This window comes from Molossus molossus, unplaced genomic scaffold, assembly GCF_014108415.1.
Source record: "Molossus molossus isolate mMolMol1 unplaced genomic scaffold, mMolMol1.p scaffold_m16_p_13, whole genome shotgun sequence".
NCBI lineage: Eukaryota > Metazoa > Chordata > Mammalia > Chiroptera > Molossidae > Molossus > Molossus molossus.
Window position 1 is genome coordinate 45,209,537 of NW_023425348.1, and position 17,539 is coordinate 45,227,075.

Consider the following 17,539-nt stretch of genomic DNA (forward strand, 5'->3'; position numbering starts at 1 on the left):
AACATTTATTATGTCCTATATCTTGACTGTGGTATTATGTATATAACTACATATTTGTCCAAACTCAATAAATCTAAATTAAATATATTAACTCCTTTGCAATATGACAAGATACATACTAGGAGCAGGGATACAAGGTTGAACAAAATAGAGTCTCTGCCCTCAAAGCTCTTACAGTCTGGAGGAAATAAAATGTATTAATTCACTAAATATTTATTGAGAGGTTAAGTAACCTGTCCAATGTCAGAGTCATTAAGTGGAAGATCTGGAATTTAAATGATGCCCTATGTCTACTATGTATCGGATACTATTCTGGGTGCTGAGAAATAGTAATGTACAAACAGACAAGGTCTTTACTCTTCAGGATTCTAGTGGAACTGGGAAATAGTGCGATAGGTAAACAAGTAGGATACTTTCAGACAATGATGAGTTCTACAAAGGAAATAAAATAGGAAAATATGACCAAAAATGAATAAACAGTGGGAGGATTGGGTGGAAAGGTAACTTTAAATTTAAACTTCATCTTTAAAAAGGCTCCATGGAGGTCACTTTTCAACAGAGACCTGAAAGGTAAACAGAAGATAGTCACGTGAAGAGTTTTGAAAAGTATTGGCTAGCAGAGTCTGTGTGTTCAAGAGCAAACAGAAGGCCTGTGACTGGAACACAGTGGGCTTGGCAGAGGGTGCTATGACATGAGGCTAGAAAGGAATGCAGGGGTCAGAAAGTATAAGGGTTTGTGATAAGCCATGGTAAGGGGTTAAGATTTTAATATATGCATAAGAAGAGGCCACTGGAGTACAGTAGAGACAAAGAACAGTGACATGACTTGATTTGTGTTGTTTAAATAACCACAGTGGTTGCTCTGAGGAAAATGGAATACAGGAGAATAGTACAAGCGATAGATGATGACAGATTGGACCAGGATGCTGGCAGGAGGGAGAGTGGGAGGGAGAGAGCAAGGTGAAAAAACTAGAAACACCGTGAAGGTAGAGATGACAGACTTTGCTGATGTGGGACATAAGGAAAAGTGGGGGTTGATCGTGAATGAATCTCAGGCTTTGGGTTTAAGCAAATGGGAAGATGGGGAAAAACAGATTTGGGAGGGGGGAATAAAAAACTCCTTGTTAGCCCTGGCCGGTTTGGCTCAGTGGTTCGAGTGTCAGCCTGGGGTCCAGAGAGACCCGGGTTCAGTTCCTGCTAAGGGCACACCTCGGTTGCAGTTTGTCCCCGGCCCTGGTTGGTTGTGCGGGTGGCAGCCACTCGATGTGTACCTTTCACGATGATGTTTCTCTCTCTCTCTCTCTCTCTCTCTCTCTCTCTCTCGCTCTCTCTCTCTTCCTTTCTTTCCCTCCTGCTCTATCTGAACAAAAAATGAAAACAAAACAAACAAACAAAAAACCTTGTTAGACAAGGTCAGTTTGAGCTGTCTAATAGACATGTAAACAGAGTCTAAAACTCAGGTGAGAGGCCTATACTTTATACTTTTGGAAATCACCACCTTAAATACAATACTTAAAGCCATAGATCACCCAGGGAGAAAATGTAATTAGAGCTGAAGGCCCTCTAATAATTAAAGGTAGAAAAAAGGAGAGTTATAAAAGGAGACTAAGCAGCAGCAGCTAGTGAGCTAGGAAGAAAAGCAGTGTAGTGTGGTATCACAGAAGCCAAGACAGAAAAGGGTCCTGAGGGGTTGACTATGTTGAACCCTGAAGAGAATTCAGAAAGACAAGCACAGAGAAGTAACAATGGATTAGGCAACATGGAATCACTGATGACCCTGCCCTAGCTCCCATCCTTCCTGTTGTCTGTTCACCTGGAATCCATCCTTCAAAGTTCAAGTCAACTCCTTTTATGACACCTTTCTCATCGACACTAACCTAAAACACTCTCTCCTTCCAACAATCACTAAGTTATTTCAATCAAAATTTTATAGGCATTAGTCTCATCTGATATTAAACTATAATTACTCAAATGTAGTTACGATGACATATAGTTCCTCTGTAGATTCCAAAGCAACAGAAACAGAGTAGGTTTGCAATAAATATTAATCTTATGGTGAAAACAGAAATATTAGCTACAGAACAGGAAAGGACAAGGAAGAAAAGGAGAAACTAAGGCAAATATTGAAGAGGTCTAAGGAAACAAAATAAGCTTCACAGATCATTATCAACTTACTGGGTGTGTGCTCAGGGGAGCCAAGGTTGATGGAGTTGTCAGCAGCACCCACAGCCACTCCATTGATAGAAGAACCACAGTCTGCAATGACTCCCAGGCAGGCAGAGCGCCCACAATCCCAAAGTCTCACTGTTCCATCCCGAGAACCAGATACCACATTCCTTCCCCGATCAACAATGGCTGTATCTAGGATACCTGGCAAGAGGAGAAAAAAAAAGACCCTAAAATGGAGTAAGTAGTAAAGGAACTACAAGGGCAGAGAAGACAGATCTGCATAAATGATTCCATTCCTTCATAAACATGTACTGAATATATACTATACGTTGGGCATGTTCAAGTGCTAGAAAAACAAAATAAATAGAACAGAGTCCCTGCTTCCTATCAAAGACTAGCTGTGAGAGACAGACACAGAAAAAGAAGCTTTGGATTTCATTTTTAATGGAGTGTTCTAGAGCAGTGGTTTTCAAGATTTTATTTTGGCTTTAAAACCTGTCTTTTAAACAAAATATAGACATCTCAGACAATTTTTTTTTCCTTTATTGATTTTAGAGAGAGAGGAAGGGAGAGGGAGAGATAGAAACATTGATGAGCAAGAACATAGACTGGCTATCTCCAACCTGGGCCTGTATCCTAACTGGGAATCGAACCAGCAACTTCTTGGTGCATGGGTCAGCGCTCAACCACTGAGTCACACTGGCCGGACAAGACATCTTAGACATTTAAAAGATGACTGCCTTAAAAAGATCCTGCTGCTTCCATTGAGAACTAATTGAAAGGGTTAGTCTCCCCATCTTTTCTTTTTTAATTTTTATTTTTTATTTTTTTATCCTCACCCGAGGATATTTTTCCATTTTTTGTACAGATAGAGTGGGAGGGAGAGAGAGGAAGGGAGAGAGAGAGAGAAACATCGACGTGAAGGGACACATCGAGTGGCTGCCACCCGCACGACCAACCAGGGCCGGGGACAAACTGCAACCGAAGTACGTGCCCTTAGCGGGAACCGAACCCGGGTCTCTCCGGACCGCAGGCCGACGCTCTAACCGCTGAGCCAAACTGGCCAGGGCAGTCTCCCCATCTTAAAAGAAAGAATGTGACTTCTGGTCTGGCCAAGATGGAGTAACTCCATTCCTTCCAGGTCCTTCCTCTTACAACTAAAAAACCTGGGCATGACACAACAAGAAAGATTGAAAGATGGAAAGAAGGCAGGCTACCTAAGGACCTCAGGACTTGAAGAGCAATGAGTTCCCTGGATTTCCTTATTGTTTCCCATATATCCTGGACAGGACACTGCATAAGCCTCCAACATGAAACTGATTAAAAAACCAGGCACAGCTTAAATAAATAAATAAATAAATAACGCCAAGAAAAGTTTGTTGCCCCAGGCAAATGATTGGGAAAGGGGTGGCCTATCAGAACAGAAAACTTTTTACTGTATCCACCCCACTCAAATAGCAACAGGAAAACTGCCACCTCCTCCTCACCCAAGATTTCAGTGGGGCTGAATAGAGAAGGATCTTCTACCCCACCCCCCAAGCAGCACTTCAATCCCCCCAATGACAGGGACCAGGCCCAGCTGGGTTCTGTCAGCAGGGTCCAGAGGTGAACTGAGCCTCTACCCTCACCTGACAGCAACAGGTGGGGAGAGGTAGAATGAGGTAGTGGAGAAGAGCACTCCACTTCCCCAACCACTGCCCCTGGTGTCAGCCAGCAGGGACCTGAGTACAAGCCCTCTTAGGAATGAGGAGGCAGTGCAAGCTGAGGTGGTTGCAAGTCAATGGCCCACTTTCACCAGAAAGGTGTCAGCACAGCCAAAAACAAAACAAAACACTATTTACTAATCCTATTATACAAAGAGGCAGTGTGAGCCAGTTTTTTGCCAGAGTAGTTAGTGTCAGAGGAGCCCAGCAGGAAGCTGAGCATACGCATCTACTGAGCCCCAGCACCAAAATTTGACAGAAGACTGACTGCAAACAATGATAAAATAAGGTCTAGAGTGTTATAATATCCAAAAAATTCACAGATTTAATTTTTGAAGTCCTTTTATTACCCATTATCTGCTATGGTCCCTGGCCTCAGGAACACACAGCATAAAAAGATAGAGATAGCCTTGGCTGGTTTGGCTCAGTGGTTAGAGCGTCAGCCCATGGACCAGAGAGTCCTGGGTTCGGTTCCCACTAAGGGCACATACCTCGGTTGCAGTTTATCTCCAGCCCCAGTTGGGGTTGTGTGGGTGGCAACCACTTGATGTGTCTCTCTCACATCAATGTTTCTCTCTCTCTCTTCTTCCCCCTTTCCCTCCCACTCTATCTGAAGATAAATACAAAAATGTCCTCAGGTGAGGATAAAAAAGAAAAAGAAAGCTCAATCTCTACACACAAGTTATTTATAATATGGTTAAGTACACAAGGCAAAAAAAAATTGGGTTAAATACTGTAAGTATAAGGCAATATATAATTAATTCCTAAATGAGTAGTACAGATTATGTGTATTATGGTTCCAAAGGAGGGATCAGATCAAGGTGAGGAATTATTTGAGAATGTTATTACATTTTCAAACTAATAAAATAAAAATAACATTATTTATCACTTTTCAACATTCCAATTAAGGATAAAACACCTATAAATTTCCCCAACAAACCAACCAATTAGTTACAAAGGGAAGACATTCTCACTCTGTCTCTATAATCTGATATCAACTGGTTATATGCATAATTTTAAAAAATCTGAATTGTGATTTAAATCCATGGAAGCAACAGTTAGTACTATGCTCTATTTTTGATATGTAGTGAAGCAGCCATGTGCCACCTACTTTCACTATCACCTCAGCCAAAGGACTAATAATGAGAAAATGTGCACTCCTTCCTCCCTCCTGTTCCCTCTCTTTCCCGCACACAAGGAGATGATTTCCTGAGAATTTTTTCCCCTTATCAATTGTGAAAAACAGCTATCTGTGTAAGGCAGTTAGTTCTACATAGTAATAACCAGACCGAATAGGAAAGGAATTTCTAATTCTTAGAGAAACAGCAGCTCATTTAAATGGCCAGTTGGATGAATTATTTGTATTTCTGTAGAAAATAAGCTTCTGTTTTTCTTTTTTGGTGATTTGTCTCTGCAGATCATTAGAGAAGCCTTTTGGGAAAAAATCACTGTTCATACCTCCTTTGTGACCTTTGAAGGTCACCACACAGCTAGCATCTTCAGCTGACCAAATCTTCAGCTGGGCATCCATTCCCCCACTCAGAACCACAAGGCCTGATGGGAAAAACCTGCAACAATTCACATCAAACACATGTCCTTCCAATACTCTCTGGAAAAACAAAAGAAAATTCCAGGCTAGTTCTCTTGTCCATCCCTTGATGTTCTCTTACCTCCCATATCCTGGTCCCTTAAATGAAATAGCTATGTACTATATTCACATGCTGAGTTTAAAACTAAGGAGATCCAATGGATCTGTTTAGCTCATTTGTCTGCCAGGTAGTGTTCTAAGAGCTGTAGACTCCCTTTCTGGCTTTGTCTACCTACAGGTATGGATTTGAACTCCATGGCTCTCACAACCATCCTTAAGTCTAGTTCTACATATAAGAAGCTGAGGAGACTCGAGGATTCTTTTAGTCACTCCTTCTTAAAAATCCGCTACAGGTTGTAGGGCTAAACCATATAATCAGTGTAACAACCTAGCTGTTCTGTCTTAGAAGCTGATCACAGAAGGCAGTTCACACCAAGGGACCACCCACTTAGACATTCACTGGCCTGGCTCCTCCACTGTCCCAGCCCCAGTTTGTTCTTGCAAATCACCAAGCTCGAGGATGTTTCTCAAATTAAAAAATGGAACAAAGATCAACTGAAGTGCAGTGATACTATATTTATAGAATGAGACACTCTTCTTTCCATGACTCAGTCTAAGGTTTCTTAGACCACCCTTCATATATAAGACCCTAAAAGTGCATCTAAAGCCTTTACTCTGAGCTCTCCATTGGAAGCCTGCCAGATTTTCATGCTCCCATCAGCACTAGAAGACACACCAAGGCCTCCTCCACTGGAAATGTCCAGGCATGTTATCTGTTCAAAAGACAGAACAACCACTGTTACAAATAATAATGAAATGCTCCTCTTTCCTTGAAATATGTTATAAACCTCTCTAGTTTTACACTCTTTCTAGATTTATCCCAACACAAAGGATATATGTTTCATGTAAAGTTTGACTTATCACCAATCTCCCAACAAGGCTAGAGCCAACACCTTTTATTTCTCGAAACAAAAGGATAATCCTTATAATCATGTATAGTCTCCTGCTTTAGCTAAAATGTTTTCCCTATCCCCTTATCATTTCCATCCTTTTGCTATTTTATTTTAAAATTAAGATACCTCTCCTAATTCTTAGGAACTCACTTATACAAAAGACAGCCTTCCAAAAGGCACCAAAAGGATTCAAGGAAAAGCAAAGATGTTTCCAATTTACTACTTAACATTTCCTCTGTATAAAATCCTAATTGTGTGTGTGTGTGGGGGGGTGTATGTGTGTGTTTCAGAATAAGTAAGATAATTCCCAAATTTACTTATGCAATTTCAGTATGAGCAATCACTTCATGAATAAGCCGTAATCAGAATGCCAAGTTTCTTTCATATACATTCATAAATATATACCCTTTTTATTAAAAAACACCCAGTTGCAAATATTTCAGGAATGTAAGACTTAGACATATAATCTCAGACATATTCCCAGCAACGATTCCCATATACCTAAATCATTAAGGAAAAAGTAGGGACTTTGGCATTAATTGTCCAACCTTCCATTTTACTTTGCTCTATGGCAATTAAGCCATAATGAATAGTGTTAACAAGAACTAAAGGGATATATCAACTCTAACACTTTCTAAGACATTTTCTTCTTCATTTTGGATTCTCAGAATAAAAGAACTGTTAACTTAATTGCGAAACATTTCATTTTAGGGATTATGACAATAAACATTTGTATCATGTTTTATCATTTATATAACACTTTCAAATACATTACATCATTGGATCCTCATAATAATCCAGTCTGCCTCTAGCCTCCCATCGCTGGGCACTGGGAATACAGGAGTAAATCTGACATAGCCTTGCCTTCACATTCTAGTGTAGGAGACATATCTCTCAGATCTATCTTTCTTTTCCAGGACCACTGCTCCCACCCTAATCCTAGGCCTTAAGTCTGACTACTGATACTATCAATTAACTTCTTTCAACCCTATGTCTGGCTCCCCAACTATATGATGAGCTCTGTAAGTGTTAGAACCATGTACAGCACTGTCTTACACAAATCACAGGCTATATACATAATAACTACTCAACAAATACCAAATGACAGCAGTTTGGGAATAAGGATGAAGTACCTCATCAACACTAAGTAGGAAAGTAAAAGCCATTTGACCTATAGCAACAAGACCAGCTACTGTTCCCATTTGCAGGGCCCCAGAAATAAGATTTATTTTAAAACTTTCCTACTCACTCTGAAATCAGTGTAATCTGTAAAGCAAGATAGCTCAGACTCTTTCCTAACTCAGGTGGCATCTTTTAAACTGCCTGATAGGCACCTACTTTTGGCTATAGAGTGGACATCTCAAACTTAACATGTACAAACCAGAATTCTTATTTCCCCCTGCTCCATATCAATACAATTTACTTGTCCCCCAATTAGTAAATGGTACCAGTTTATCCACTTCTCAAACCAAAAAAAAAATTTTTTTTTATCCTCACTCGAGGACATTTTTCCATTTTTTTGTTCAGATAGAGTGGGAGGGAAAGAGAGGAAGAGAGAGAGAGAGAAACATCGACATGAAAGGGACACATTGAGTGGTTGCCACCCACACAACCCATCCAGGGCCAGGGACAAACTGCAACCAAGGTACGCGCCCTTAGCAGGAACCAAACCTGATCTCTCCAAACCGCAGGCCCACGCTGTAACCGCTGAGCCAAACCGGCCAGGGCTCAGGCCAAAATTTTTTGAATTACCCCAACTCATTTTCTCTCACATCTCATATCCTAGTCACTAGCAAATCCTATCTGATGGCACAACCCAGAATGTAAGCTCTATACCACAGTTGTTGTTTTTATCCTTACCCGAGGACTTTTTTTTTTTTTTTTTATATACTGTTCAGATAGAGTGGGAGGGAGAGAGAGGAAGAGAGAGAGAGAGAAACATTGATGTGAAAGGGACACATCGAGTGGTTGCCACCCACACAACCCAACCAAGGCCGGGGACAAACTGCAACCGAGGTACATGCCCTTAGCGGGAACCAAATCCGGGTCTCTCTGGACCGCAGGCCAGTGCTCTAATGGCTGAGCCAAACCGGTCAGGGCTATACCACAGTTTTATTATCTGCTATAGCTCTAGTGCCCAGAAGAGTACCTGGAATATAGTAGGTGATTAATAAATGCATAAATTACCTAATAATTAGGTCATATAAGAGAAAGGGAAAATAAGAAATAGAAAAGAGGCATGATTAATAATTTTTAAAAATAATAGCCTACTTCTCATAAGATAAGTGGTTCTCCCAATTCTCCCGAGGATTTCATTACTTCCTCTCCGAGTAGTCTTCAGCACTGTGTTCATATATTGTACTGGCTGTCAACCAGGGGCAAATCTGCTTCCTAGGGGACATTTGGTGATGTCTGGAAACATTTTTAATTGTCCCAACTGGGGGCAGTGTCCCACTGGTAACTTGTAGGTAGAGGTCAGGGATGCTGCTAAATGTCCTACAGTACATTAGAACAACCCCTTTACATAAAGAATTACCCAGCTCTAAAGATCAATAGTGTCAAGGTTGTTAAGGTTGAGAAACTCTGATATTCTGTACTGTATCCTCTCATTTAATATACTGTCCCTGGAGACCACAGGGATATCGTGTTATTTATCTGTGTTACATACCCTTGGGGCCCTAGTTCCTAGACCTAAAAAGTAATTAAGTCTGAATTATCTATTTCTTCCAAAGTGACGGAACACTGAGAAGTAGATTACAGGTCATGCCAGCTGTTTCCTGCCTCCAAACTCTCATTAAAGAAAAAGGAAAGGGAACTAACATTCCTGAGTAGGTATTTTGTGCCAGGAGTGTAACAGACACTACCCTCTGGATAAAATTCCCTCAAAAATCTGTAATATAGGTATTATATCTATTTTTCAAGTGAGGAATTTGAGGTTTAAGAAGTGATTAAGTAATTTCCCCAACATGACATAATAGAGCTAGGACAGAAATTTAGGTCAGAGTTTAAAGCTAAAGATCTATTCCTTAGTTACAGCAAAAAAAAACAGAGCAATGGGACAATGCTAAATACTGGATAAAGATGATAATTCAAGGCAGTAAGATAAAGGGTGAATTACTTTATAGTGCTGATATGCTAGTCATTTCAAAAATAATTGTTAGAGTCCTGGCCGGTTTGGCTCAGCAGTTAAAGTGCCAGCACGTGGTCCAGAGAGACCTGGGTTCGGTTTCCGCTAAGGGCACATACCTGGGTTGCAGTTTGTCCCTGGCCCCGGTTGGGGTCATGTGAGTGGCAACCAGTCGATGTGTCTCTCTCACATCGATGTTTCTCTCTCTCTTCCCCCTTCTCTCCCTCTTGCCCTATCTGAAGATGAATGTAAAAATGTCCTCGGGTAAGGATAAAAAAAAATAATAATAATAATAATAAGTGTTAGATCCCTACTTCAAATCAAATAACAAAAATAAAGTTTAAAATGTAAAAAATAAAACATAAAAATTCAAAGAAAATACATTGACTTATTGATTGATTGGTTGATTGGTTTGAGAAAGAGGAAGGAAGAGAGAAACATCAATGTTGAGAGACATCGACTGGCCACCCCCACACGTGCCCTGAACAGAACAGGGATTAAAGCCACCACCTTTGATGTATAGGACAATGCTCCAATCAACTGAACCACACTGACCAGGGTGAGAAAATACTATATTTAAATTTTTAAGTAACAAAAACTTATATTGTGCTTACTATGTTCCATACCCAATCCTAATGGCTTCAAATCTTAGAACAACCCTAAGAGATAAATTTTTATCCCCATGTTACAGATAAGCAACCTGTGGCACGTGGTGTTAAGTATGTGGCCTAGGGGCACAGTTAGTAAGTGGCAGAACCAAAATTTGAATCCTGGGAGTCAAATCCAATACTTGAGTCAATGCTCTTACCCATCATGTTATGCAATAAAAGTAATTATATATATAAAAACATGAACTACCTTAAGCAAAACTAAAAAGGCAGTTACCATAAAGGATTAAATTGATAGGTTTTATTATCTAGAAATATTAAGTATCTGTATGTCAAAAGACACCCTAAGCAAACAACAATAAACAATGAACCAGAAAAAATGATCTGCAAAATACATAGCAAAAGATCAATATCCTTAATATAAGAACTCTTACTAATAAAGAAAAAATTCACACTTAAAAAATGGGCAAAAATGCCCGGCCAGTGGCTCAGTGGTTGAGTGTCGACCCATGCACCAAGAGGTCGCCAGTTCAATTCCCGGTCAGGGTACATGCCCAGGTTGTGGGCCCGATCCCCAGTGGGGGGCATGCAGGAGGCGGCCAATCGATGTTCTCTCTCATCCATGTTTCTATCTCTCTCTTTTTCCCTTCCTCTCTCTCTAAGATCAATAAAGAAAAAAAAAAAGGGCAAATGACATGAAGCATGACCAAGAAATAATAAATACATGAAAAAGTGGTAAATCCTCGATTAATCAAAGGAATGCAAATGAAATACCATCTCTCAAATAGGTAGAACTTAAAAATTCTAATACATAGTATTGACAGAGTATGTTAAGTCAGACTGGTAAAAGACTTTTAGTCAATGGATAGGGCCAGCGATAGGTCAATTAATCAAAATTTTCAGATAAAGAAAAATAATGAAAAAGGATGCATAAATACCTATATTTTATTTTAACACAAATGTATAAATGTACATTAAAATTCACTAGTTTTTTCATTAGTCCACTGATTATAAGGAAGCTTCACCTTGACTTTCTTTTAATAAACTATAACCAAAGCACAATTTATAATTTCCAGTTTCTTTGAAGTAAGGCAAGTCTTTATTTACTCTTACGAAGCAATCTATAAACAAAAATTCAAGTAGGGTTGTTTTTAAAATTCTTTTCCCTAACATTTCCCATTTATCTTGCTCACACATACTGTAACACCAGTTGGGGAAAAAAAAGAGACTCTCCCTGTGGCTCAATTAATTGGACACCATCCCATGCACCAAGAGGTCACTGGTTCCATTCCCGGTCAGGCACATACCTGGGTTGTGGGCTTGACCCTCGGTAGGGGGCGTGCAGGAGGCAGCCGATCAATGTTTCTGTTTCTTTTTCTCTCTCCCTTCTTCTCTCTCTAAAAATCAATATAAACATATTTAAAAAAACAAAACAACTCTTCTTTACCAAGTCTTCAAAAAGCAATCAACTTAGTTTTCAGAATATATAATAAAAGTTCACAGTTTTCTTTAGGTTATAGAAAAATGAGTGATTCACTTTGTTTTATATTAACTAAATTTTCACCCCTAAATATATATTTGTTTTGCAATAAGGGAAAAAAAGAGTTATTTTTTTAAAATGTACCTATCACACAATAAAAAGTGGAAGGCAGTTTATCCACCTATTTCTCACTTCTGCTTTCAAAAGCCCATAGTAGTAGAAAGGGCTTTATCACAAAGACCTTTGAAAATTATTCCTCAACAAGCTGTACTTGAAATTTTGAGAAAATGTCCCTGTCTTGTACGTGAAAGAACAAAAATATGAGAAGCGGCACATTATGCAAACGTCAGCCACTACCATCATTATCCAAAAGCCAGTAAGTAGCTCTGCTAAAACATATAAGAAAATTTCATTTCAAAAGTCCTTTCTCTAAGATTACCTGTGAGTAGATCTGTACACATATTCTATGTGGTCCCAAGTACCAGTTTTGCCAAACATCATTATACAAATAAAAGACACATTAATTATGAATGTTTATAGCACTAGATAAGTAAAGCGGAAAATTAAATAATGGTATTACATTTATCCTCATTTTATCAAAATACTTACACTCTTTGTATGAATTCTGGAAAAATTAGTGTATGGTGCCAAAAACTTTGAAGATGCATTTTCCTTTGGACATGAAATATGAATGCTTTTCTAAACAGAGGGAAAGATGAAATACATCAGTAAAGCTACTCCAATGGAATTAAAGCCTCTTAAAGAAAACATTAGGACAACAGGAAATTCTTTTCTTTTAAGTGTATCCTCTCTAATCCTCCTTCCCTAGCCCACAAAACTGTCACTCCCTTATAGATCAGCAGTCCTTTCACTGCAGGGGCTGCAATAAAATTATATCACTGAGATGCCATTATCTTTTTATGTTAAACTGCCCCAGTGAAGACCAACAATTAGGTACAACTGACAAACATGAGAACATACATTTTTAGAAGAAAATCTAATACCAGTACTCTTAATTAGCAGTGGGGCAAGGAACAGAATCAAGAGATGTGAGGAAACAGCACCAGCCCTCAAGCCTAGGCTAAAGGACTAGTCTAAAAGTAAACTTGCTACCCATAAGAACTTAAGAGAAAAAATGTTAGACTACTGACATCTACAGTTATCAGAGGAAACTGGTAAAGTAAATATGGCACACTCTTACAATGTGTAAGGTCTGGTTAGGCTTGCAGTGCCCATTCCCATCCGGACTTAAACTGGTTGTAGTCACATCCATAGCTGTATTATGAGTCTCCATGAGTTTTGCTAGTCATTATCACATATTGCTGCCGTAGCAAGATAACACTAGTGACACAGTAGGAAATTATACCTAGAACCAGATGTTAAGATTCAGGGTGACATTATTTGCTAAAGGCACCCTTTGTAACCATTACAAGTAAGTATGCTAGTATTTCAAGGTGGCATGTGTAGAGGTATAAAAGGCTTAGTAAACCCTTCCTCGAGGATTCATGACAATTCGTTACTCTAGCGTCAGGATACCAACACCAGCATCTCAGACCACCACCAGCATCTCAGTGCATATCTCCTATACAGAGCTAAGGAGCTGTACTCACCAAATAGCCCCTAACCTGTTATCTATTTCATAATAGTATTTCAAAGTTTCTGGAAGTTCTGCTGGATAATAAAAATGTCTTCAATAATCAAGATTTTCTGAACCTCTTTAAAAGGCTAATCTATGTACACAGCAAGCACAGTCCTCACAGTTCCTTAGAAAGAATAGTTTCAAAGTTATAATATTCTTATCACTGAAAACCAATATGCTTTTATTACATTCTTCTACTCCTTTAAAAAACAATTAAAATATCTATACAAACAGTACTTTCTTAGCCAGCATATCCATGCCTGGCTGCTTGCAAGCCTTTCATTAAATGAGTTTTTGCTTCTAATTCTAACCGCATGACAAAGCCCATACAGCTGCCAGAGAGCTGACCTGGATTTGGAATTGTCTCCTATACCTAAAATTGAAGCATCAGCTAAACTCTCCTGGCTAAATATTCATACCAAGCAAGAATGCAAGGGGCTCTGAGGTCTTAGTGTTCAGGCCTCTTATAAGCATTGGTTTGCTCTCAGAAGACTTCATTTCTTTGGGGCTAATTACATGAAAGATTTCAAGAGTTAGTGATTTTCTCCTGTTTATCAATCCTGCAAATTAACCTTTAATCCATAAACAGATTATGAAGGAAGATCAACATTGAACTACCTTCCAATGTCAGCAGTAGAGATACATGCTGTTAATGAAAATATTTTAAACAAAAGCTGCAGGAGCTATCAAAACAGACAGAATTTCAGGATGAGGGGTTGGAGGGAGCAGTGTGAGTATTCCACACTAAGGTAAAATTCAAAGTCAGATTTTTTTATCTTTAAGGGTTAGGGTTTTAAGCATACTGACAGATCTGTTTAAAAGAAAAATGTAGCAACATCAAATAGCAAAGTGACTCATGGCAGTTAGGAAACAAATGAATGCTCAACCATAAGCACTTACTGTCTGACCCCGCAGGTACACAGCAGAAATTAGCAATGATGTTGGAAGATAAGAATTGTATCAGGGCCTGAGTATGAAGGGAAGAAAGGAAGTCAGCACCCGGGCTATGGATGGATACCAGTGAAACACCTGGGAAAAATGTAGGCTTGCAAGGTAGTGTTATACTTGAAGTTAATAGAACTGGGTTTCAATTGTGACAGTCTAACTAGCTTTGATTATTAGGGGTTAATGAACTTTTCCGAGTCTGTTTATCTGCAAAATGGAAATTTAAAATGTCAACCCCAAAAGACTATTATGATAAACAACAATAACTCATTTTTGTAATATTCTACAGTTTCATTCATATGCAGTCTCACTCCCCACTAACCAGCCTATGAGGTAGAATATTTTCTCTTTTATAGATGAGGAAACTGAGGCTCAGGAAAATAAGTTATTCATCTAAAATAATATTTTTTTATTGAATTTATTGGTGTGACATTAATAAAATTATATAGGTTTCAGGTGTACAATTCTATAATACATTTTCTGTACACTGTATTGAGTTCACCACCCCAAGTCAAGTCTCCTTCTATCACCATTTATTCACCTTTGACCGTTTTCTACATCCTTTCACACCCCTTTCCCTCTGGTAATCACTATACTGTCTGTTTATGAGTTTGTCCAAAATCATATTGCTAGTAAGTGTCAAAGTTAACTATGAGCTGGATTTGATCTTCTGACACCTTCTACAATTCCATAGCTGTTTATGAAAAACAAATGTAAGATATATAATAACATGTAGCCTATGATCTTGCACAGAAGGTAATGAACGAACATTTGCTAACTATCTTATGTAAAAAACAAAGTTTTTTTTGTTGTCGTTAATCCTTATCTGAGGATATTTTTCCATTAATTTTTAGATAGAGTAGAAGGAAGGGAGGGCGGAAGGAGGGAGGGAGGGAGAAAGGAGGGAGGAAGAGAGAAACAGACAGACAGACAGACATCAATGTATGAGAGACGCATCATTTGGCTGCCTCCTGCATGACCCTGACTGCAGCCAGGGATGGAACCTGCAACCCAGGTATGTGCCCTTGACCAGGAATCAAACCCACAACCCTTCAGTCCACGGGCTAACACTCTAATCACTGAACCAAACCAGCCAGAGCAAAAACAAAGTATTATCTGTTCTTGTCAGTATATCAGAAATATTTTACAACTAAAAAAGTTTAATTACATTAAAAAAAAAAAAAGGAAAAGGAAAAGAAAGGCTAGTTTACCCTTTGGAGATCATCTCACCAGAGCATACTGACTGCAGCCACCAGAACGAGTAAGGAAAGTCAGATCATGGGTTCTGCAACACTTAGTTTAGCCATCTACTCACCTCAAAGACCAATGAGAAAAACTAAGTAACTTGGTGAAGGCCAGGTTTTCACCAAGGCCTGACCAGACCTATTATAATGCTATGCTGTACAATATGGTAGAAACTCGCCACATAAAGTAATTGAGCACTTAAAATGTGGCTAATGCAAACAAAAAATTGATTTTTAAATTTTATTTAAAACTTGATACTTGATTATTAGAAAACTTTTTAAATATGTGAATCCATGTTTTCAACTATAAATTTTATAAAATTTAAATACATATCAAGTATTTCCAATAAAAAAATTAGAGTCTGAATTGAGATGTGCTTTAAATGTAAAATAAAAATACATAGTATCTCAAAGACTTAATAACAGAAAAAGAGGTAATGGCCTGTACACCGAAGGGCTGCTGGTTTGATTCCTGGTCAAGGGCACATACCTGGGTTGCAGGTTCAATCCTGGCCCTGGTCAAGGCGCATGCTAGAGGCAACCAATTGATGTGTCTCTCTCACATCAATGTTTCTCTCTTTCTTTCTCTCTCTCTCTCCCCCCCCGATCTTTCCTTCCTTTCCACTCTCTTTAAAAATCAATGGAAAAAAATATCCTCAGATGAGAACTAAAGAAAAAATAAATGTAAAAAAAATACACACACACACACACACACACATATATATATATCCCCATCCAACCCCACCACCCCAACCACAACCCAAAGGGAACCTTTATAGGATATAGACTGATGATACTGAGCTTCTGGAAAATATTAAAATTAATTTCACTTGTTTCTTCTGTGGCTACTACAAAATTTTAAATTATATATGTGGTCTCCTCTCTCCTCCTCTTCCACACCTCTGCCACCTCCTCTTCCTCTTCTTCCTCTGCACTGCCTCTCCCTCCACCTCTCTCCTCCCAACCCTTCGTGTCCCATTCCTTTCTCCCAGCATTTCTCCTCTTCCTCTTTCTACCTCTCTCTTCATTTACAACTTCTTTCTTTCCCCTTTTTCCTCCAAAATAAAATATAAAATAAAATAAAATTATATATGTGGCTCACATTATTTATCTGTTGGAAAGCACTGGTAAAAGGGAAGAGGAAGTTTCACTACATCTGAAAGTATATGTAATGTCCAGCTGGTGTGGCTCAGTGGTTGAGTGTTGACCCATGCACCAAGAGGTCGCTGGTTCGGTCCCAGTCAGGACACATGCCCAGGTTATGGACCCGATCCCCAGTGGGCGGCATGCAGGAGGCGACCAACCAATGTTCTCTCTCATTGATGTTTCTATCTATCTCTCCCTCTCACTTCCTCTCTCTCTAAAAAAAAAAAAAAACAATAAAAGGAAAAAAATTTTTTTTAAAAGTATATGTAACCACAAAAGAAAAACTTTGACATTCGAAGGCCGTAAAAACTGTGATTATTGTACAAATGAAATGGAGATGACACTGATACACAAAGAACAGTATAAATATTTAAAATAGATATATAGGTACTACTATATATGTAAAGACACAGTACCATCTAGAAGACATAAAAACCTACCTTGTTTATTTCATTCACAATAAATCCTTCCGAAGCTGTAACCTCTGGGATGCCATCAAGGCCAGTTCCTTGACAAGTCAGGCTGCCATACAAAGTAGGTTTCCCTATATAGCACAAAATAAGTATGTCTCAAAAAATAAGAAGAATTTAATATTTTTCTCCTTGAAGACCCAATTCAGACATCTGTATAGATGGCAGGAAATTGGTTTATGAAAGAAAAACAGGTACTGGTGTTAAAAATGAGGCAAAGTGGAAAGAATACTAGCCTAAGCAAACCTAATTCAGGAGGGAATACACTCAAGGGCTACAAACTTTGGAGATACACTATAGTATTTGTAGGGAAAGCTACTGAAGTGATCTGAACCTCAGTTTTACTGGCTGTGAAATGGCATTCTTCCAGGATAAAAGGAAAAGATTAACATGAATCTATGCATTTATCCACAGTATACACATACAATACATAGTAAAGAGCTAACCCACATTAATCTGGAAAATGT

General features: G+C 38.8%; 1 protein-coding gene across 3 annotated transcripts in view; it reads right to left on the minus strand.

Moving 5' to 3' along the window:
- PAAF1 (proteasomal ATPase associated factor 1) overlaps window positions 1–17,539 on the minus strand; it is a 35,032-nt gene that overhangs the window by 11,511 nt on the left and 5,982 nt on the right. The window contains exons 1-6 of one of the 3 annotated variants that reach the window (XM_036259815.1): window positions 17,043–17,148; window positions 14,168–14,234; window positions 12,238–12,327; window positions 6,135–6,233; window positions 5,331–5,481; window positions 2,176–2,370 (exon numbers count right to left, since the gene is read on the minus strand). In XM_036259815.1, the coding sequence (XP_036115708.1) occupies window positions 2,176–2,370; window positions 5,331–5,481; window positions 6,135–6,170 (382 nt within the window). In that variant the 5' untranslated portion in view covers window positions 6,171–6,233; window positions 12,238–12,327; window positions 14,168–14,234; window positions 17,043–17,148. Of the gene's footprint in view, window positions 1–2,175; window positions 2,371–5,330; window positions 5,482–6,134; window positions 6,234–12,237; window positions 12,328–12,829; window positions 12,848–14,167; window positions 14,235–17,042; window positions 17,149–17,539 lie in introns of those variants that run through there. The other 2 variants (XM_036259816.1, XM_036259814.1) reach the window with 2 other exon arrangements.